The 21,889-nt window shown below is 39.5% G+C and overlaps 3 protein-coding genes across 14 annotated transcripts in view; all 3 read right to left on the bottom strand.

Moving 5' to 3' along the window:
* Positions 1-138: 138 nt before the first annotated feature.
* LOC122888516 (protein-tyrosine sulfotransferase 1-like) lies at positions 139-11,091 on the bottom strand. 4 transcript variants are annotated; one of them, XM_044223078.1, is made up of 7 exons: positions 10,942-11,069; positions 10,765-10,770; positions 7,331-8,058; positions 6,241-6,399; positions 5,792-6,045; positions 2,308-2,509; positions 139-786 (listed from the first exon to the last, which is right to left on the bottom strand). In XM_044223078.1, the coding sequence occupies exons 3-7, from the start codon at positions 7,736-7,738 to the stop codon at positions 754-756; spliced, it is 1,056 nt and encodes a 351-aa protein (XP_044079013.1). In that variant the 5' UTR covers positions 7,739-8,058; positions 10,765-10,770; positions 10,942-11,069; the 3' UTR covers positions 139-753. The 4 variants fall into 4 exon arrangements, with proteins under 4 accessions (XP_044079013.1, XP_044079011.1, XP_044079010.1 ...); XM_044223076.1 differs by lacking the exon at positions 10,765-10,770 and having other exon boundaries at positions 10,942-11,091; XM_044223075.1 differs by having other exon boundaries at positions 10,765-11,050.
* A 2,300-nt stretch (positions 11,092-13,391) lies between these two features.
* Positions 13,392-18,142, bottom strand: LOC122888643 (calcitonin gene-related peptide-receptor component protein). 4 transcript variants are annotated; one of them, XM_044223331.1, is made up of 7 exons: positions 18,021-18,039; positions 16,966-17,068; positions 16,834-16,870; positions 16,623-16,721; positions 16,396-16,490; positions 16,176-16,233; positions 13,392-14,212 (listed from the first exon to the last, which is right to left on the bottom strand). In XM_044223331.1, exons 3-7 carry the CDS (start codon positions 16,849-16,851, stop codon positions 14,075-14,077), a joined length of 408 nt encoding a protein of 135 aa, XP_044079266.1. In that variant the 5' UTR covers positions 16,852-16,870; positions 16,966-17,068; positions 18,021-18,039; the 3' UTR covers positions 13,392-14,074. The 4 variants fall into 4 exon arrangements, with proteins under 4 accessions (XP_044079266.1, XP_044079265.1, XP_044079267.1 ...); XM_044223330.1 differs by lacking the exon at positions 16,966-17,068 and having other exon boundaries at positions 18,021-18,142; XM_044223332.1 differs by lacking the exons at positions 16,966-17,068; positions 18,021-18,039 and adding an exon at positions 17,926-18,013.
* A 1,094-nt stretch (positions 18,143-19,236) lies between these two features.
* Positions 19,237-21,889, bottom strand: part of LOC122888584 (serine protease FAM111A-like) — a 6,248-nt gene continuing 3,595 nt past the window's right edge. For all 6 annotated transcript variants that reach the window (XM_044223211.1, XM_044223213.1, XM_044223209.1 and 3 more), the window contains exon 5: positions 19,237-21,864. In XM_044223211.1, the coding sequence (XP_044079146.1) occupies positions 19,933-21,864 (1,932 nt within the window). In that variant the 3' untranslated portion in view covers positions 19,237-19,932. The remainder of the gene's footprint in view (positions 21,865-21,889) is intronic.

The following is a 21,889-nucleotide window of genomic DNA, read 5'->3' as shown; positions in this document are numbered from 1 at the left end:
TATTTTGTGTTATCTTTGCACTACTAGAGGGCGCTGTGGCTCAGCTTGCTGTTTAACATGCATGCACATACAGTAGTATGATGAGTGGAGTGTGTAACTGAATAGTTAGTGAACAAAATACGTAAAGTACATTTAAGGTGACATTTAGGGTCTTTTTATTCATGTTCAACAATATACAACACTTAAAAAGCCTCAATACAGAATAAACAACTTTAGATTCCTGAAGAAATGGCCAACACCAAAATAATTTATTAAGAAAATAAACATACGTCTTAAAAAATATACAGTCATTATGCTTCATGAACACTGACTGAACTCTCTGAGCTCTCTGTGATAATTCTCTGAAAGATTTGTCTAATGACACGTTCACATTTGTGGTGAATCATAACAACTTACAGACATGTTGAAATACTTTCAGGTACAAGGTGAGAGGACACATCAAAATGCAGTGTAATGCTGTCGGTTCACCGTGGAGGAAAAGTTGGAAAGTGAGAAGCAGCAAACTTCCTTCAGCAGGTCGTCCACATGCGATGTAAGAGCTGAGATATAAACCCCAAACCACTTCAGTCTGTTTTTTAAACACTTCACCTGTGTACAGACATTAACACCGCACACAAGTCTTAAACAATTCAAAAATACACATGGAAACTTTCTTGTGAGGTGTAATTACTGCCGAACTGGAAGTCCGTGTTTAAGGTGCATCCATATCATGGAACAGTGAAGCCGAGTTCACGGCATTTTCTTCTCTTTCGCTTAACTGTGTGGAGTCCCTGTTGCTTTCGAACTCTGAGGAAAGAAAAAAGACACAATGTTCACTTATGACTGGAAATATTATCAAGGATGAATGAAAGATTTATGATTGTAAATCACACGTCAGAGCTGCATCCTCCACCTGTGGTGCTTTGATTCATCTTGCCAACTGTAAAAATAAAGCTGTTTGCATGACTTGAGATCAGTAGGGGTGAGTGGAAATAATGTTTTTTTGTGATTTGGGTGATTAGCTGGATTTATAGTTAGCTGTAGCTGATGTACACCTTCTTAAAAATGTAACTACACAGAACTGTGATTGGTCAGCGTAGGCTGCTTTGTGTTTTCTCCAACAAGTTTCCAGTGGAGATTGTTGAGTAAAGAAAACATTGAGAAAGTTGAAGAAAGGCTCAGTGGTCTTCTTCTTTTCAGTGACACACATCTAACAAAGCCATTTTCATGGCAAACATTCTGCGCACAGTGATATCTGCTCCCTCTCAGTGTACACATGGCAGTAGCCAACTAATTCAGGAATGAGACAAGGCGAAACAGTTACCTGGATATAATTCCACTTCGGTACGGCCTGAGCATGTACGATACATCCGTCTAGTGTTGTGTATGGTTGATATCAATGGGTGAAATCTGATGCTTAACAGTAATTTAAAACCCACTCAGACGGTATCTTAGGCAGGACTCCCATTAACCCCTTTGGTCAAGTATAAATCCATCTCAAGTCTCAATTTTCTCAGTGTTTCTCGTAGCAATGTTTCTTTTAGCCATCTTTCTAGTCTTATTATCTGCATTAAAGTATCTTTATGGCTCATTAGTTTTGGTTACTATGGTGTATATAAAAAAAAAAAAATCTAAAAAAAAAACAAAACTTGATTTTATCCAACTTTTATGTTGATTAAAAAACTGAATTAAAAAAACCCACACAAATTTAGGTCAACAAAAGGTTTTAAAAATACAAATTTAATTTAATAATAACCTATTTAGATGGACTGTGGTGTATTATTAGCTTATAATTTGTATATCCTCCCAATTTTTCTCTTCATTTTCTCCTAGCGGACTCATTTTCTAGGCTGTTGAAAACAGATCCTGTGTGCTCTGGTGAGCAGTATCCTCTTGCAACAGGAATAATCATTTTTGGATGTGTGGGGACAAATTCCAGGGGAACATCTGTAGTGCTGAACTGAATAGTCGATTAATCGCTTGAAACAAAACTAATAAACAGCAATTTAGTTAATCAATTCATCTTTTAAGTAATTTATCAAAAAAAAAAATGCTAAACACTCAATGGTTCCAACTTATCAAATGTGAGGATTTGCTGCTTTTCTCTGTTTAATATCTGTGTATTACACATATTAGGTTATTGGACAAAACAAACAATTTGAAACAACCTTGAATTCTGGGAATTTATGAGGAATTGATATGAAGTCAGATTAAACAACTAATCAATAAATAACAATAACAATCAGGGTATTTTTCAGTCAAAATTGTTTAAACAAAAATACTGAGCCATGATTCTGTCCTTCCTCAGATCAGTTTTGATAACCTTACCTGTGAGTAGTTGAACGGAGACACCATGGGCGCTGGTCTTGTGTAGTCGGGAGGGCTGGAGTGGGGGTCGTAGCCCAGGCGAGCCAGCATGGGGGCGATTTCAGCCATGTCGCTCAACACATCGGAGGGAATGTGCCCGACCCACTTGGAGAGGGCGTCTGTGTTCACCGGCTTCATCACCTGGTCTGTCGAGCGTTCAACCCTGCACACACACAGTCAAACACAAGGTCAGTTTGCGTGTGTTAGTCCTTAATGCTACAAGTTTATATGGAAGGGAAAAAGTTCCAAAACAAATCCACTGAAGAGTTACAAATCTATGAAAGATTTAGAATGTCTAAACTAAAACAACTCAAAGAAATAAAGTGAAATACAGTATACATTGTTATATGCATTTAATTTTTATGCGTGCGTACATACATACATACATACATATAACAATGTGTATTGTATTTCACTTTATTTCTTTGTTTAATTTGTTTTAATTTAGGCATTTTAAATCTTCTATACATAAACTCGTCCACCCTAAATAAATAAATAAATAAATGTGTGTGTAGCATGTCCACACGATTCAGAACCACATTCAACATGCCACATTTTGTGATAATTTAATTTCTGAGGTTATAAAACATTTGTGTGACTAATATTGCGCCAACTGTTGCATAACTAATGAAAATAAGGGTGCTAATTCTCTCAGAATGTGGCCTAATTCCTTTATATACACGCCAGGTTTGGGTTTTTACGGTATGAAGCAGCCAGATTCCCATAAAATCCCCTGAGCTTCTGCCCTGCAAAGAGATGCTCTACTTGAATCACGACATATAAGTGGAGCAACACAAATTAAGCATCTACTGAGGGAAGTCTGTAAGCTTTACTTGACCTTGAAAGGTTTGGCTGCTTCAGATGAAGACTGAGACGTCCTGGTGGCTGAGTGGGCTCAGATACAGGACTTGTGTTGTGTGTGTTCAAATCTGCCTCACAACCTGTGCTGCATTTCAATTCAGTGAAAAAAAAGCACCATAACACATTTAAATAATAAATAATGATGTGCCTTGCAGGTGCAGGGCCACAGCTACCATAGAAAACACTGAGGTCAGATGTTCTCATTAATATTTCTGGGACTTTCCGGGGTTTAATGAAACGAGGTGGAGTTTACATACAAGTAATTTTACATTTTTAAAATTCCTGGCTACATCCATGTTTAGGTGGTATAGTCTTTTTTTTATGATTATTTTTGCCTTTATTGGACAGTGACAGCTGCAGAGAGAGACAGGAAAGGAAGAGAGAGAGGGAATGACATGCTGCAAAGGGCCGCAGGTTGAATCTAACCTGGACCGCTGCGGTAAGGACTCAGCCTTAATGGTACGCGCTCTACCAGGTGAGCTACCGTGGCGCCCCGATTTTAAGTCTTTTTGAGGTTAACTAGCCAAATGTCGATTACAGAGTCCCATGAAGGTATTTCCAGCGGCTAAAATACGCTGTGATGGCACAAACCCTTTTCAGCCTTTTAAAACATCAATGGTAAAAAAGGTTTCAGTGTGAGTTCCTGAGGACCAATGAGTTTCTTTCTAGCCACCATAGTCAACAATCATAGACAGAGAAATCCAATTCACAAGAAACTAAAGCTAAAACGATTGGTCCATTAATCGATTAGTCAATCAAACAGAAAAATAATTGGCAACAGTTCTGATAATCAATTAATCGTTTTTAGTCGTCAAAAATGCCAAAAATTAACTGGTTCCAGCTTCTCAAATGAGAATTTTTGCTGGTTTTCTCAGTCTACTATGACACTCTTTGGGACGGACGGAACTATTTCTTATCTTATAGACCAAATGATTAGTTTAGAAAATAATCATCAGATTAATTGATAATGTAAATAATCATTAGTTTCAGCTTTAGAAGCGAAAGATACACCAGTTTATCCACTAACATTTTCCTCAAAGACAAGAAGGCATTGCAGCCACATGACATGTTGTGTTTTGAGTGTTGTATGCGGCTATTGTTCTCAATAACTGAATAGACGTTAAGGCCTGTTGTCTGAGGGTTCATCAAAATGAATACACGTCCCAAATTCTTCTCCAGTACACTATGTTTTATTCACCAAACATTTTCACACTTGTCTGCACCTCGCAGCGCGAGTGTTCTCAACTCTAGAAATTGTTCTTGTCAAACGTAAGGAAGACACTAACTGCAGTATTGGAAGGCCTGTCAGTTCAAGGAAATACATCACAAAATAAGAGCTAGACTGAATCGTCAGATGACACAGAGTGTAAAAGTCCTGTGATTCCCCTGACCCTGCACTCTGACCCCTCCTGTGGACAGGGCAAGTAAAAATAGAATTTCTTTTAGATCGATCAATAGAGTTTTAAATTACCTGTATTGCTTCTCTTTCACCCACATCCTTTCACATAAAAGACAAATGGCAGACTGGCCAAAATCTAAAATCAATGGTAAGAGTTTTATCTTCATTTTTATATTCAAAAAACTAAATCATTAAAACTAGATGTCTTGAGCACTTATATGTTACATTATATAATATTTTTATATTATATAATTTTAGTCATTAACAAGCAGCACAGGTGTAAGCAAAGCCTGGTCATCCTGAGCAACAGATCTTGAAAGTGTTTAGTTGACAGAGAGCTGCCTTTTAGCAGCCTGAAAAAATGTCACCATTTATCGTGAAACATACCTGCTCCTCAAAGCTAGCAAGGTGGGATTTGACAGGAGGAATAATTATGGCGAATAAAACACACAGACAGATGAAGATCTGTGTACATTTCTGTCATTTACATGCAACACTTACATGGACCTCCTAATAAACATGTTTGAACATAGACACACAGACAGGGTTGGGCAGTTAGGGGAATTTCTGCTGATCAAAATGATTTATCTTTGGAAGCTCATGAAAATGAACAATGTGCTCAAGGTTATTTAAAATCATATACACGCACAGGATACATTGTCAACTGTGAACCAACTGCATATTCAGCAAATGTACTGATGTAATGTTTCTTTGCTTCAATACAGTACAAAGATTTACCAGCCTTTTTACACTGGTTAGTTCATTTTTAGAGGAATTCATAATAATTATAATAAAAAAAACATCAAAATTTGAAAATAATTGTTGACTCATCAAAGGCCAAACTGAAATGAGTGAGAGTGAGGTGCATGACTGGTTTGATTTCTTACTAAAATGCAAACATTTCAAGGCCTCTAGAACTGAAGCATGAATGCATACCCACATAGAAAAATGCTATGTGGGTATGCATTCAAGGCTATTTCTAGATCTATGTTTTTTTTTTTTGTTTTTTTTTAAGAGTCACACTTAAACCCATGTGGGTATCTAACCGTGGACTTTGGACTTGATTTCAGCATAGATATCTGAAAACCTCAGCAGACAAAACTGAAAACATCTGCATGGCTAGATACCAATGAGTGCAGAGATAAGCTTGGTGTACAAACACACACACACATTTCAAATACTCACTTGGACAGAGACACTCCACCAGCCTTTCCAATCAACTCTTCATGGTGCAGCACTGACGGGTCCCACTGCAGCTCTAGGAAGTTAAGCAACTTCCTCATTTCCTCCTCTGCATGGAGGACGAGCTGCTCATAGCGGACGGGCAGACATCTGCCCTCCCCAGCTGCCTGGCACTGGCTGAACATGGTCTCCACCGCGCTGTTCCACTTGGTCAGACAGTCCCTATAGCTGGTCAGGTCAAAGCCAGAGATGGTCACCTGTGAATGGAGGCAGAGAGATAAGATAAACACTGGAGACCTATCACGACAGAGCGTGAACACTGAATGGAAAATGTATTGTGTCACAATGTGGCTGGCACCAGTACAAACTTGTCAAGTGGCTGTTTGGAAACATTGGCCTGTGAGGAAGTTTGTCTGCCTGCAGCCTCGATAAGAGAAAGAAACCCAGCATACCTTGCGTGATATCATGGAGTGGACGGTTGCCCGTCCGTCTCGTAGCATGAGCACAAATTTGGCTTTAGGGAAGATGCGTGACAGATATGAGAGCGACTTCAAGGCGAACGGGTCCTTGTTGCAAAGGCGAGGTGCAGGCTCCCCGTGGCCGACTATCACCTGGAACACATATGTAAAAACAGTGAATATTACAACAAAGAAGTACCTGAGCTGTTACATGCAAACCATTCCTTCTTTCAAGATTTTAAAATTCATATTGAGATGCCAAATATAAAACATATACATATACATCATTTACAATAACAGAGTTGGACACTTATCCTATTAAAGAGAAACATGAATATTTTACCCAAGATAGACTAGTTATTACCTAGGATACTGAGTCACAAGCGACACCGTTTAAAGCAATAAGTCGACATAATAGAAATACGTTTATTTGCTGAATATGAAGCTACAACCAGCAGCCGGTTCTGTACAAAAATGTGTACAAAAAAAAAAAAAGACCGTTTGTGCCCTGCGCCCAGCTGAGAAATAATCTGGCTCCTAACCCACTGTAAAATCACCGAAATTGTTTTTACACTTCTGTTTTTGAGCCAGGCTAGCTGTTTCCCCCCCGTGTCCAGTCTTAATGCTAAGCTAAGCTAAGCAGCTGCTGGCTGTAGCTTCATATTTAATGGACAGATATGAGAGTGGTTATCGATCTTTCAGCAAGAAATTGGATAAGCATATTTTCCTAAATGTCAAACTATTCCTGTAATAATCTTTTTTTGCGGTTCATGTGTTATCTGTTTCCATCATGCAATTTAGTAGTTGTTACCCAATTTTCTTTAAATGGTTATAGACATTTATGCAAAAATTAGGCTTCATGTGGTTTAAAAGTAAAACCTCACATAATAGGCATGCAGATCAGCTGATCGACAGAAAATTAACCACCAACTATTTTGATATTTGTCCATTTTTCAAGCAAAATGCCAAACATTTGCTGACTCCAGTTTCTTAAATGTGAGGAATTTTTGCTTTTTTGTCATATGATAGTCAATTTAATATTTTATTCAACACAGCAGATGGCACAGTGCACCGACCAGCTCACCTCTAACAGGAATGCTCGCACGGCTGAGTCCAACACCTGGTCAGTGACGCCGGCCTCGTCCAGTCGTATCCTCTCCTTAACCGAGCGGCTCCAGGTGGCTCGCATGGCCAAGAGCCGCGGAATCACCCGGGTCTCTTCCCCGCACCGCACAGCATTGTGGGCATCCAGCATGACGCGCATCAGCGTGGTGCCACTCCGGGGAAAGCCTCCGATGAAGATGAGGGGCGTGTCTTCAGGGAAATGTTCAGTCAGGGATAAGCTCTGATTGGCTGAGCCCAGGTTGAGCTCCATCCACCGGTACCGATGGCTTTTTGGAGGGCACTCTATCCCGCTCATGCCCAGGTAGAGCAGGGAGGCGGAGCAGAGGAGCACGCAGCCCAGCAGAAAGCTCGATCTGGTGTTCCTCATGGTTGCTGGGTGTGACTGGGAGTCAGATTCAGGAGGACATAAAACAATATTCAGGGGCCCCTGGGCAGATGTGAATATAGCTACTTCTTAAATTCAGCTCAGTTCAAGACTTAGCTGCACAATGACAGTCTGGACAATGAGGATGACTGCGAGAAAGACAGCTGAGGTGATGCTGAGGAAGGCCTGATGGAGGCCAGGAGGGTAGAGTCTCCTGGGGAGACTCCTCACTCCTCTGCAGCTCCTCAGCCCTGGTGTCGGAGAGCAGGATCCAGGCCTGCTGCGCTCCACAGCCAGCCACGTCTCTTATCCATCGCTCCTACCTAAAACATGAGAAGAACACGTCATACACCTCAGAAACGACTGCACCAGAATCAGTTTATATGGCTTACAACCAAACACAGAATGCTTCTGTTTCTCCAGGCTTGTGAATCGTACTGCAGTATGACATGAGATATTTTTTTCAAGCATGATTTCACAACTTGCAGAATAACAAATAAAACAACAACAAAAAAACCCCCACAAAAACCTAAATTGTCATATTTTAAATTTCCAATAAATGAGTAACTCCAACCATTAGCCACTGCCCTGCATGAGGGAGCTATTACCAGCAAGCAGGGTGTGATGGTTTGCAAAGAACACTTGTACACACCTTCAGAGGGGCTGAAATGCATCCATTTTTTGTTCTCAAAGCAGCTATTTTGCATCTTTCCTCGGGGAGCCACTGACTGTTTAACCATATCAAAGTTCAGGGCAGCATGCAACGCAGACACGCTCTCAGGCAGTGTATCTTACACCACTAATTACAGCTTCCTCATGTTTTTCTTCTCACTGACGGTTTCTGCTACACGAAGAAAAAGCTATTTTCAGCAATCAGAGTACTATTGACCAAGGGAGCCACCCCGCAACTTCCCCATTTCTCTTCTGCAGACAAGTTTCATCCATGTAAGCCAGACTCTAGTTCCTCTTATTTTGACACAACAAACTGAAAACACACAAGCTTGCAAGAATTGAATTAGTTGACTTTAGTAACTCCAATGATTTCACTGCAGTGTTTGAATTACTTTTAAAAGACACATTACAGCTCTGAAACTACACATTCACAGCTCAAACAGCAGTTTTACTTCTTACAGAAGCTCTAAGCAAATAGGGAATATGTCTCCCTTTGTCAGAGGTATTTTGGTTTCTGTCTTGTTCGGACTGGATGCAGGGAGCCTAACATCTGGATGCCATGTGGGGAACGCTCCTCTCCCAGGGCTGGAGTAGCTTGCCTGTAAAATTCAGCCTGACGATCAAAGCAAAAAGGAAAAACAGCTGGAAATGAGGACATCACAGCCTTGCTGGGATACTTAGGTGCTGCCTTAAGCCATGCTAAGTCCAGTGGTATCCACAAGCTTTACATGTATTTCTAATGCATTTCCATGCAGAGATTAAGCCACTTGGAGTTTGCAGAGAATTAGGCCAGTGGTTTAGAACAAGACCTGCTGCTTTTTTCTTTCAACAGATTTAAAGGGGCCTGTTCTCCAAAATTACGAAAAAGCGTATTTTCTCACTTTAGGTCTGCAACTAACAATTATTTTCATTATCGATTAATTTGTCAATTATTTTCTCGGTTAATCATTTGGTCTATAAAATGTCGAAACTAGTGTAAAATGCCCATCACACTTTCCTAAAGCCCAAGCTGATGTCTTCAAATTGCTTGTTTTGTCCTACCAGCAGTCTAAAACCCAAACATATTCAGTTTACTTCACATAAGACAAAGACAAGCAGCAGACCTTTATAATAAAGGTCTTTATTTTTGCTAGAAAAAATGACTTAATCAATTATCAAAACAGTTGCTGATTACTTTCCTGTCCATCTACTAATCCAGGAAGAAATCTCAGAGACAGATATCTGGAACCTACGTAAATAAAACCAAAACTATCTGCTTGGCTGCACACCACTGGAGTTTTTTTCTTCTTCTGGGAATTGACCTTGAAAAGCCAACAAACAAGTCTATAATAAGCAGAAAACAGTGATCACTGTCAGTCTGTAGACAATTGTTGAGGCGGCTGGTGAGAAAGCAGCTCACTGACATCTTTAAGCAGAAGGTTGTCAGGAAAACCCAAAGCCAGTGTCTTACTCTTCACAGGGAGAACTCCTCCTATGTCACCCTGAACTTGGTTTAAAGCATTAATATATTACAGTCAAGAGCCCGCCCATTCTCTGAGCTGTTTCCTTGAATGTTCCCCATTGAATTGACTCTTAAGTAGTTTCATGTGTGTTCATGACAGTTTCCCTCAGTGGCAAAAAAGAATTGAGTATCCTAAATGTTTAATAGCAGCTGCTTCATCTTGAAGAATTGCTGCCTTTTTTTTGCTGCGTTGCACAAATGCTGTGGTGACCCAGGTGCGTATTGAAGACATCTTTGACCTGCAGGTTGTCAAGAAATCTAAAGCCTCCTTGTTCCTCGCAGGAGGGGGCAATGACACTGATTTCCTGCTGAAGGGAAAGTCTCGGTGGGTGAGCAACTTCTACATTTTCCTTTTACTCTGGTTGATGCATTACTATCAGGAGCATTGTTTGAACTGTAATAAATGTCCTAAAAAAGGTACATATTCATCATGAAGAATTGCTGCCTCTTTTTTGCCGCCTTGCATAAAGTATGTGGCGAACCAGGTGCAAGTTGGTGGAAACAGGTCAAAGCTATCCCCGCAGTCAATGGTGTGTGTTTGTGTGTGCACAAATAGGATTATTCCACGGCTGCAAAGCCGAGGCCCAGCAGCCACAAACATCTGGCCTGGCTTGATGGTGCATCTTGTCCGCAAATATGCACCCGAGGCAGGCAGCCACCAGGTGAATGACCTGCAATCAGTCCAAACACACCGTGACAGACCAGCGGCCACCGACAGCTCACCATAAGCGCCAGAAAAGCCTGTCAGTGCGTTATTTAACCATATTCACCTGGTTTTAATACGTTCATTTATCTGTCTAAGTAGCTAACACGCGTCGTAAATATATCAGATGTGTTAAAAATGGTGTTCACTCACCAGCGTCTGTGAAACAGCCGAAATCCGAGGGGGAAAAAAACACACATGAACCTTGAAACCTGCGGCTCCTCTATCCACACAGACACGCCGGTGTTTTCTCTCATGTGGAGAATCTTTCGGCGGAAGTAACAGCGGTAATGTCTACGCCATTTAGTATTTAAAAAAACACACAATTACCCGACGTTTCGCCGCTGGCTCCCGATGTAACTTTGCACCGTGAGAAGTCGAGCTGTATCTACCGTTGAGGGAGAAAGAACACAGTGAGCACGAGCGCAGCCACGCAGAGAAAGCTGAGCGCTGATTGGTCGATGGCCGTTCTGAATACCAAAACACATCTGCTTGGGCGATTCCTATTGGTGGAGGTGCTAAAGGGCAATTCCGCCGCAGTCTCAAACCAAGGTGTTTTTTTTCCGCACTCGAGGCTAAAATTACTTCACTTCATTGATTCGTATGCTCTCAGTAAAAGCCCACAGGGGAAATTTAATCACAGTGTGGGATGTAGTTGAGGTTAAAACTGCCTAATTTAATTTATCCACCTTTTCATTAGTAAAACAGATTTTGGTAACTCTTTTAGTATGACACAGATCTTCATTATAATTACATTGGGAAGCCTGACAAATAATAACAAATAAAACATAAAATAACCACTGAAATTCTCAAATAAGTAATGAGATACATAATTAATCAATGAAATAAATATGTATGAAATAGTTCGAGTGATCAGTGAATAGTTCACCTGATAAGCAAATATATGACTGACTTTCCCCTCATGTCAAAAAACAAAACAGGGTCTCAAAATCAGGTAATGAAGCACGAACCACCAGTTGGTATGTGCTTTAGTGGTGCATATTTCCAAACAGATTTTAAATTAAATACATTTGCACATGCCAGTAGACACAGTAAACTGGGAGCTTTCAGGGCCCCTAAGGTTGCTTACCCTTGGGAAAAGTAGGCAACATTTAAAGATCTAGGACTACAACAACATTTTATTTTTCAAAAATAATGCCATGCAGGGCCCTATTAAGACTGCTGTGGGCTCTCCGGGCTTCAGTGTAAGTCTGAGCTGCATGTGTGTTAAGTAGACACTGCTGACATGCTCATCACATGTTTCCACAGCACAAAGATGACACTTAAAATTGTCTGACCTGGAGCTAAAAAAAACACAATGTTTTCAGTTTATAAAGATATGAAGTGAATTGCAAAACTACACTACACATTTACTATTTACTACACAGCAGCACTTCTGTTTTCCTTTTCCTCACACAACATCAGTCACCTATTCAGCATAGTAAGACTGAGGACTATATCTGGATGTTAATTAGGTCACATAGAATGATTGTGTGTAATTCAGCAGCTTTGTGCATGAGTACATGATTTTGTGTACATATGAATATGTGCATGGTAGGTAGGTAAAAGATCTTTAGGACATTTATAATCTCTGTAATTTTGAGAGTGGGAGGTGCTCTTTCATGAGGTTTCAGAAATGTGCCCCTTATGTGTTCACGTCCAAGCTCAACTGTTGGCCGGGGCTCACAAGGGGCCCCTGGATGTGCTGGTACAAAATCAGTGTCCGTGACTTTCACTTTGCTTCAGTATCTTGCCTTGGTAAGGTACTAAGTAGGCAGAGGAAACTGATGTGATATACTAACAGGAAGCTCAAAACAGAAAGGTACATGAGTCAAACCAGCACATCCTTCCTCTGCTACTTCACAACAACCCAGCACAAAAAACATGAGCTGATCCAGAACCTGTAGTTTGTGGGTTTAGGTGTCAGTCTGCAGTTTATATCCTGTTATCTATGACTGGTTATCAGAATCAGAAATACTTTATTGATCCCCGAGGGGAAACTCTTTCGTTACAGCTGCTCACTATCATGTCAGTACACACTTGAGAATAGAAGGAATAGAAGCACTAAGCAAATCAAACTATAATACGCTATAACAAGGTCAGATAAATTAAGTACAAAGTGGATACAAGTATAAAAGCTAAAATAAGTGTAAGTACCAAAGTACGAAATAATATAAGTAATAAGTAATGGTGCAATAATGAGTACTGTCAAGTGTAGCTTATTTTAATTAATTATTAATTATTAAGATGATTATGAGACGGTGGATATCGCACAGCAGTAAGAAACATATCTCTGTGAAAAATGATGTGTGCTGAACTAAATGACTACAATAATATTATTTCGGGATGATTAACTATTTACTACCACTACAGATTTCCACTATAGACCTAAGACAATCTCCTAAAATGACTAAATTAAAAGCAAACAGAATGAGTATTGTGTTGTGTTTATGGCATCCCACAGGTGCTTTTCTACCTTTGTGTTGCATTCACAGACCTACAGGATGATGCAGAGAAAGGATACATTGAAGATGTTTTCTGTAGCTGATGGTGACACCACCATCATCTATAATGTGAAATGGGTTTCAGATTATAGTCCTAATTTAGCCAGTTCTTCACAGTCTGTCATTTTGCACCACATGTGAACCAGAAGTTCCTATTTTATATGCCCTTTTACATGTCAACATTCAGTAAAGGCCTGCAGCCTTCTCTGAAAGCAAATGTGAAGTTCACTTCCCTGCTTGATGACCATGTCATTCAAAATGAGAAAAAGCTGCAGATACATTTTAAGATTTATGTTTCATTTTGTTACAGAAGGAAAAGATCAGCATGTTTTAAAAAGATAACATGAATAAGAGACAACAATCACCTTATTACATACTGTAGCCACTCTAATAATACTACCGACTTTATGTCAGTGCTGCACCAATGCAAGTTTAATTGTATGACTGACATTACAGCTTGGGAAATCATACAGCAGCAAAAACCCTTATTTCCATGCACCATGGTATAAACTCACGACTAACATTAAGACCAAAAATATACCAGTTTAATAGCAGACTGTCTCTGCATAAACATTATCTGATGTGAAATACAAATTAGACCAGTCAGATGCAAAACAAGACGTCTGTGACTCACTGTCCAAAAACCTGTACTTATGAAAGCGTGTGCATGTTTGATTTGAAACCAGTTGTATTAATATGCGTAAACGCAAATCAGACACATTCTGCTTAAATTCATACATTCATTAAATGCTTCACCTTAATGTGAAGGCATTTCAAAAGGTAATGAGGTCCTTTTAGCCATGGCCAGGCAGCCATTGTGCATCCCTTCTCCCAGCATGCTGTTCAGTTCAAACATTGACGCAAAATGGCGCAGGTAAAAGCAACCAGTCCAGTTCTGAAATAACTCTAGCCTTCACTCCCGTTCTCCACCTATGGTTCATTCCTGGCCTGTCACTGTGTCATGACTGTTCACTGGCGTCATCCATCTCTGCAGCTGCGTTTTCCTGCTCCGGGTCACCAGGTAGGGCGTCTGCGACTGTCTGGATGAGCTCCTCAATCTGCTGCTCTGATAACCGCTCTTCACTCTCTTCCACCATCTGAACACAAACAGAAAATTACGGCCACATTCACCAGTTTCTGTTAATGGTCGAACACTAAAAGAAGAAACAGATTTTATTTCCCTCTTTGTTGTGTTCTTTGACTCATTTAAAAGGCCTTTGGTGCTACACATAAGATGCTATACACATAAACTCGCCTTGACTTAACTTTTTTAAATCAATGTATCTGTACTTGTCAAAACAATCTCACCTCAAGTTCCATCACCACCACATATTTTCATCAGCAGATGGTTTGCCAGTTGTCATGGAAGTAGATAGATGTTCAAATTTGCAAAATGGATGAGAAGTCCTTGAAGGGGACATATTATGCACATTTCTAGGCTCATATTTTATTTTGGGGGTCAACTAGAAAATGTTTACATGCTTTAATGTTAAAAAAACACATTATTTCCCTCATACTGTCCATTGCTTTGTTTAACATGTATGTCTGACAACATAATACAAATAATAAATGAGGGAAAATCCCAAAAAGCTTAATATGACCCCTTTAAAGTACTCTGCAAAATTGGATTTCTTTTTTTTGAGTTTGACGTGAGATTGTTTGGTCAACTGCTGTTTCCAAGATCAATAATAAACTTTGAACCTCAATTTATCTGCACATTATTTAGCAATCAAACATTTTGCTATGCTATTGCTATTTACTTAATAATATATAATTTGGTGCACATTTTGCTCAGGATTTGTTTTCCACACAACTTAACAGCAGCAACAGCAAGTACTTTGTGCATAAGTGGTTTTGTAACTCAGGATGTTAGAGGTACCTTAAAAATAAGTAACTAAAAAACAGGAACTTAAATTCTCAGGACTCATGTAGCGTGATATCAGTAAACAAGACAGAGTGTGTTCGTGTTTACCAACCCCGCCAGTCTAAGGTCACTTTCTAGCTGTGGAAATATGCTTTACATCTGAGTGAGTCCAGATTGCTGCAGGGCCATTTTACTTTTACCACTGCAGTTTAATGATGTTTCTGGTAATGGACTGGATGTCTGAAAACCCCCAAATGCTTTATAGCCTGGGTGTACAAGCTGTACACGTTGTGTTCTACAGTGAGTAGCATCTCCATGAGAACATCAGTGGCACAGATTCAGATATTTCAAATGTCCCACCAATGAGTGGCTTTGACAGTGATTTCCCATCTATAATGGGATCAATGGAGTCATGTGCAATGCAGAAATTGCTCCTCACAACTTGTGACACATTTGGTCAAAAATAAAACTTGGCCTATGAGTTGTAACTAAATTAATTTATTACAGAGTCTTTATTTAAAGGATTAGGTTATTTAATCATTTAGTTGATCAATATTTATTTATTTTTCTTCCTGTTGTCAAAAAAAATAATCCCATAAAAAACTATTTACTAGTCTGTTTCTCAATACTCCCCTATCCTGTCTGTAGCACTCAGCCCCAAATCTGACTGAAATCTTCAAAACATATGGTTTAATTTTTAATTTCAGTAATATACTAAACAGCTGGGCAATGTAGTTTTTACTCAAACAGGAGTAAATAGAGCACTTGTTGGGGACTATTTTCATCTGCGGATTAATACACATTTGGTGCTCTGAGTATTTCCAGCAGCAGGATGTGTATGAGGGACTGACTCAAAGTAAACTACAGTGCCCATGTTCGTCGTAATGAAGGAACATGTCACCCAGTGCATCATTGAGGCTAACTGATGTGTTTGTAATTGTTTTATACAGACAGTACTTGTTAGTAGGATCAGTTCATTGTCGGTTTGTGGGATGTGTTGACAATAAGAAAATAAAGTACAATATCACCAGAATTATCCTTTAAGCGAGTCTTATTATATAACACACTAACTTGTTTCTACCACAATAAATGTGTGAAACAATCATGGAAATGTACACCAGTAGTGAATAAAGGATACAGAGTCGTAAGGTAACACGTAATAAAAGTCACTGGTGACAGTTAAGTAAAACACTCACTAGCTGAATTTCCACTGCTGTCTGTGGCCGATGGTTCAAGAGCTGCAGTTTTTCTGCCCTGATGGGGGGAAAAAAATCCGGGGGTATATGGTGTACAGAACAGTGCATACATACAATATAGGTGTTTATCTAAACAAAATATTGTGCATTATATGTAATCTATAAATTCAAAATAAAAACATGGATGATAACATCTATGCCTTTGTGAGATCTCACTGACTTTGTGAGTTTGTGAGGCATCATGGTGGTGAGGAAATCTTTGACAATCTCTGGACTCTGCCTGCTGCAGGGCGTCTTTGACAGGTGCTTCAGCGTCTGTGTGGAAATGCAGATGAAACTGTGGGCACACTGTTGTAAATGTGACACAACAGACTCACAGAGCAGGTTTGAGTCAGAAAAGAGAGAGAGAGAGAGAGAGAGAGAGAGAGAGAGAGGATGTGTGCCGACCTCATACATGATGGTGTTGAGGTTCTGTTGCCCGGCGCTGTGTTTGTTCTTCCCGCTGTCCTTCCTCTGTTCCTTCAGGTCTGTCAGGAGTTTGAACACCTGAGAAACACAGACAGACAAATATGAAGTGACAATAAATTATTTTCATCTCTTGACAGGACAGTACAAAATGATTTAATGTAAAACAGTGAGACATAACACAATACCTTACCTCATAGTTACTGAGCATAGCAGCATTAGCGTTTTTCCTGAAAAGAAGAAAATAAGTAATGTTCAAGCTTCATTCTTGACCTTTGGAAACTGTATATGTAACCAAATAACCTAAGCTCAAAGGTCAACTTACTAGCTTTTGGAGCTTTTAACTGGTTCTCACAGTCTTCACCTCCAGTTGCTGAAAGAAGACTGCGAGATGTGGTTGAAAGCTCCGGAAGATGGATGGTGGACCTCTGAGCTCAGATTATTTTGGTTACATAAAGATGAGAAAAGTGTTTATGATGAGAGTTAAATGAACAGGAAGTTGTGATATAGACGAGCACACAGGGCAAAACACAGAAGGCCGGGTGAACTAAAAAAAAAAAAAAAGAAGTATATCCTATTTTGCTTTAATTTAAAATTTAATCAAGTTAAATTTCGTGGATCAATACTTTTATTTGCACTTTTGTTTTCTACTACTGTCTACTTTGTACAGTACATTTAGAAACAACGCAAAAATGCTTTACCGTCCCTAATCATTATTTTCATTATCAATTCATCTTTTGATCATTTTCTTCAATTAATCGATTAATAGTTTAGTCTATAAAATGCACAAAGTGGCATTCAACAATTCAAGAGTACAAAACCCAAAAACATTAAATGTTTATGTCAATGACCAGTAAAATGACATAAAACACAGGAAACCAGAGCAAATCCTCACATTTGAGAAACTGGTATCAACATTTTCCTCTTAAATGACATAAATGATTTATCAATGATCAAAAGTGTTGTCAAGTAACTTTTTGCGGATGACTAATTGATTAATCAACTAATTGTTTCAACACTACTTTACCAAGCCAACATTGAGTAGTAGTAATAGTTCCCATGCTGACCAAATAAAACACATGGCAGCATCCAATGTTTTAGTTGACTTATTCACCTTTAGAGAGGATCTTTATTGGCTTTTTAATTGTTGAAAACAAATTGCAATATAGGAGGTTTTCGATTGAAAATGCGTCTAAATCCAGTTGTGTCACTACACTCCGTTTCCCACAGCCTGATCAATAAATTAACCGGAAAGCGCGACAAAGACGTAACTTAGCTGTTGTACCTTTGACCACAATATTTGGCTACAGTCGAAATAAACAATATACAGCTGCCAATCAACAAACTCACTGCATTATGAATCAATTTTAAAAATCTTACACTTCCATTTCGCCAGGCAACTTAGCTTTGGTCCATTACAAAAGTGCCCGTGTGGAAAATGTAGTCCGGATCAAACGTTCCGCCGGCAGAAAGCCGGCTTTAGGGTTACGAATTCCGCCTTTTTTTAAAATAAAAATAAATTTAAAACGCCCTCATTGTCCTCGCTTTCTGTGGCCTTGCTTGTATCCGACCACTTATTGCCTTTCATTTTTTTAATTATCAAAATCAGTCCACTACTCCAATGTTATATTTGGTTTGTGCTGCCTTGTTTCATTCAGGCTACTTTGTGATTTTAAAAATGCTGTTTATTCTTTAATGTGGCCCCCAAGGAAGAAATGACAAACACATTGTAGAAGCTAATTGAGATTCAAATGAAGAAGGATCAAACTGTCAAAATATCTCCACCTGATGTTCAGTCTGACTCACTGCAGAAAAGCACAAACCAGGAGAACAGGCTCTCGGAGGAAGAGTGACAGAATGGGTCTGGTCAAAAGAGAAATAAAGAAATCCTGTATTTCAGGGTGTGACATTTGTTCACAACTCAAATAACATTCCTATGTAACAATACACTTAATGATACTGTACATAAAATGAAGACATTATCTCCAGTTAGTGCCACTTTTGTCCATTTATCTATACTATCAAACTCTGCTCGATCAGTGAACTAATGTTACATAATAAGGTTTCAAGAGGAGTAAGTGGCTTGTTGGGAGCCTTACAGAGATACATTTATTTTTTGGCATCTTTTGACAGTTGTGACTGCTTGTTTGTCTCACTCTGTCAATAACAGGTGAGTCCACTGCTTGGCTGACGTCCAGCAGCTCAGAGAACTAAACAACACTCGACAACTGCAGTTATTTGAGTTGTTTACACCGCCGACAAAGTCCCTTACATCAGTGGTTGGTTTTCAGTCCCTTTTCAGGTGACCCAGTTGTTTCTAAATGCTTCTGTCTGGTGACCAAATGCAATGCTGCAAAAAATGTATGTACGATTACCAATCATAATTACTGTGTGGCACAAACCGTTATATGCACGCATAACAAATTTGGCATTTGAACATACAATTCTGTCCCTGCATTGCATGAGGACTTTAGTCTCATCACCAGGCATCAATTGTATCCCATAAAGTAGAACATACAGATTTGACCTTTGACCTCTAATTCATATATTTATGCTGTCGATGAGAGTCAAGAATACATAACAATCACAATCAAAATATGAAAGAAATCACTTTATTGAATATCGATAAATCATCATCATTAATTTGTTAAAACTGTGTAATGTTTCTTATGATCTCATTTAACCAGATAAGATCCCTTTGAAATTCCAATTCTCATTTTCAAGAGACATTCACAAGACAGTGGTATCAACACAATCACAGTATGACAGAATATTGCAATATCCAATATTGTACAACTGTTTTTAAATGTAAAACATATAAAAAATAAGATGAAATCAAAATCTCAAAGGTGATTTTCTTAAAAACAGCCCAAAGACAGATAGACAGGTAGAAATTAGAGCCAGGCTTTTTAAAAATAATAATAAAGATAAACAAACATTTCTGATAAGGATTCCTTAAATGTTGCTATTAAACAACTGCGAACAAGATATGTACCGAAGCAGCCACTTTACAGTCAGTGCTCCCTGGTGGACAAACTATGTAATGGAGACAATGCCTCTATATTGCCCCAAACATACTACATCTTTGAATTTGCTGTCATTTCACATTACTTATCTGACGACATGTACCCCAGCACTGGGGACTATTGATCCCTGCACTCCTTAGGTGTTTAACAATGAAAGTATCCTGATATATGAAAACAGACATGACAGCCTTTGTTGCTCACTGCTGAAACTGCTCTCACTGTTGAAACACTCTTTTACCGTTATCTTTGTAACTATCTGTGCACACTCAAACAAAGTCCATTGGCTGAGGTTCCTCTCTCTGAGAGAGGAATTCAAAGAACGTCTTCAAACTCTCATCATTTGTGACCACCGAATTGTTGACCGCATCTTTAAATGCTGTGAGATTTCTGCTCTCAACCAGTTTCTTCAGATTGGTCATCATGTTTTGATGTGAATAACTGCAAGCGAGGTATTCCTTCAACACATCAAACTTTCCTCTTTCCACTATCTGTATAATGATGCGTTCAATAATGACGGACAAAGAAAGGCCAAACTCTATGACACTCTGGAGTTTAGGACTACCTACACCGCGGTAGGCATATCCCCCAGAATGCATTGCAACAACATTGCAGTGCTCATCAAAGACAGGCGAGCCAGATGAGCCAAAGTAAAAACAAGACTCGTAAGTTAGAGCCTTTCTCTGTTCAACCCATTCACCTACGTGCAGAAAGAACTGGTCAGTAAGCAACTGAATGGGCCCAGGTTGATCATTGTAATGACTGCCTTCCACCTCAACGCTGCATGGATTTTCATGGTAATGCCTCTTCAGAACCTGGTTGCGGTCTTCAGTCTCAATAATTAAGCATGGATCTATCTTTTTCACACCACCATCAGGGTGCCCAATAATGCAAATTCCACCACTTTGGGGAAGGAATCCGAAGTGCGTTAACAGACAATCAGGCAATTTCTGATCACCACCGAGCCTTAACAAAGCCCAGTCATACTCGTGCCCTGAACCATCAAGCCAGTGTTCAAAGCCAACGACATCTTCCACTGCTGCTCCTGACTCTTGCCCTCCATCCATCGGGTCTAGACTTTCAAAAGAGAAATGGACAGTGACCTTCTCATTAAGCTGCCCTGTACTCGCATTATAAATGTTTTTAACTACGTGGCCATTTGTGAGGACAAACTTGTCAAATAGGAGAAAGCCACTTCCGCCTGCTCTCCTATTTATTCTCACATGGCAAACAGAGCTACTGAGATCCATCAGTTTCTTCATTGTTTTCACTTCCCTGCATGTCTGAGCATTCTTTCCATACTCCACACGGAAGAGATTACGGATAGGAGAACGCTTAGACCCTTGCTGAGTTTTCATCCTTTTAACCAAATCACTAAACTGTGAAGACAGGCTACCCTGCATCGTTTTTGAATTAGGTATTTCACCTAATATCTGGTATTTTGGTGCCATATCACTATTTAGCTTTGGTTTCTTTTTCGGTGTGTTGTCATTCACTGACTCAGTTGTGGTGGACTGCTGTGGAGGATCTTGGTTTCCATCAGAGTCAGATCTCTGAGAATCATTTTGCATCATGTAAGCATCAAGACTGCTAGGCTGACTATCTGGTGGACTAGACTTATTGAACAGTATGATCTTGAAACTTTTACCATCAAGATCATCAACAAGATTGGACATTTCAGTGATTGCTTTAGTGCTTGTGTTAGAGAGCACACAGTTCTTTTTGAATGCTTTATCGTGTAAATGACCACCTCTTCTCAGAGCTTGCTTCACTCTTTCCCCTTTGTATGCATAAACAGTAATTTCCTGAATCTGTGTTTCTAGTGCTGGGTTTCTCATGATTTTCACTACATCTTTACCTCCCCTAGCCAGTACATGAAACATCACAAGCTCGCCAGATGGCCTCTTTCTTTTGGGATGAACAGGGCCACGATTTTCATGTGACTGCTTCGGCTTGTCTACAGCTTTAATGTACGTGACAGTCAGACGTTCATTTTTATTTAAGCTGCATGGGAAGTGTGAACTGATAGCTCTCCGATCTCTTCTAATCACAAGCTCTTTGTCTTTGTTCTTTCCTGCAATTTCTCTAAACTCTGGACTTGTCTTCAGCAAGTCCCCAACAGTTCCTGCTTTATTGCATACAGTGAATATCTTGTCACCCGAGCACCACTCCAAAGAATGGGTGGCATGTGGCTCCTCTACCTGGGAACAAAACACAATTAAGTCT

Source organism: Siniperca chuatsi, linkage group LG14 (assembly GCF_020085105.1).
Source record: "Siniperca chuatsi isolate FFG_IHB_CAS linkage group LG14, ASM2008510v1, whole genome shotgun sequence".
Lineage (NCBI taxonomy): Eukaryota > Metazoa > Chordata > Actinopteri > Centrarchiformes > Sinipercidae > Siniperca > Siniperca chuatsi.
The sequence above is the reverse complement of the archived record's forward strand: the minus strand, read 5'-3'. Positions and strand labels throughout refer to the sequence as shown.

What these genes read in the sequence shown, in the direction of transcription:
- LOC122888516 (XM_044223076.1), bottom strand. Translation starts at nt 7,738, where the DNA reads ATGAGGAACACCAGATCGAGCTTTCTGCTGGGCTGCGTGCTCCTCTGC. An exon ending in ACTCCATGATATCACGCAAG is followed by an intron (nt 6,046 to 6,240) that starts GTATGCTGGGTT and finishes CTCCATTCACAG; the next exon opens with GTGACCATCTCTGGCTTTGA. An exon ending in GGTGGAGTGTCTCTGTCCAA is followed by an intron (nt 2,510 to 5,791) that starts GTGAGTATTTGA and finishes GTGTGTGTGCAG; the next exon opens with GGTTGAACGCTCGACAGACC.
- LOC122888643 (XM_044223330.1), bottom strand. An exon ending in CTATGCTCAGTAACTATGAG is followed by an intron (nt 16,722 to 16,833) that starts GTAAGGTATTGT and finishes TGTGTTTCTCAG; the next exon opens with GTGTTCAAACTCCTGACAGA. An exon ending in ATGCCTCACAAACTCACAAA is followed by an intron (nt 16,234 to 16,395) that starts GTCAGTGAGATC and finishes TCCCCCCATCAG; the next exon opens with GGCAGAAAAACTGCAGCTCT.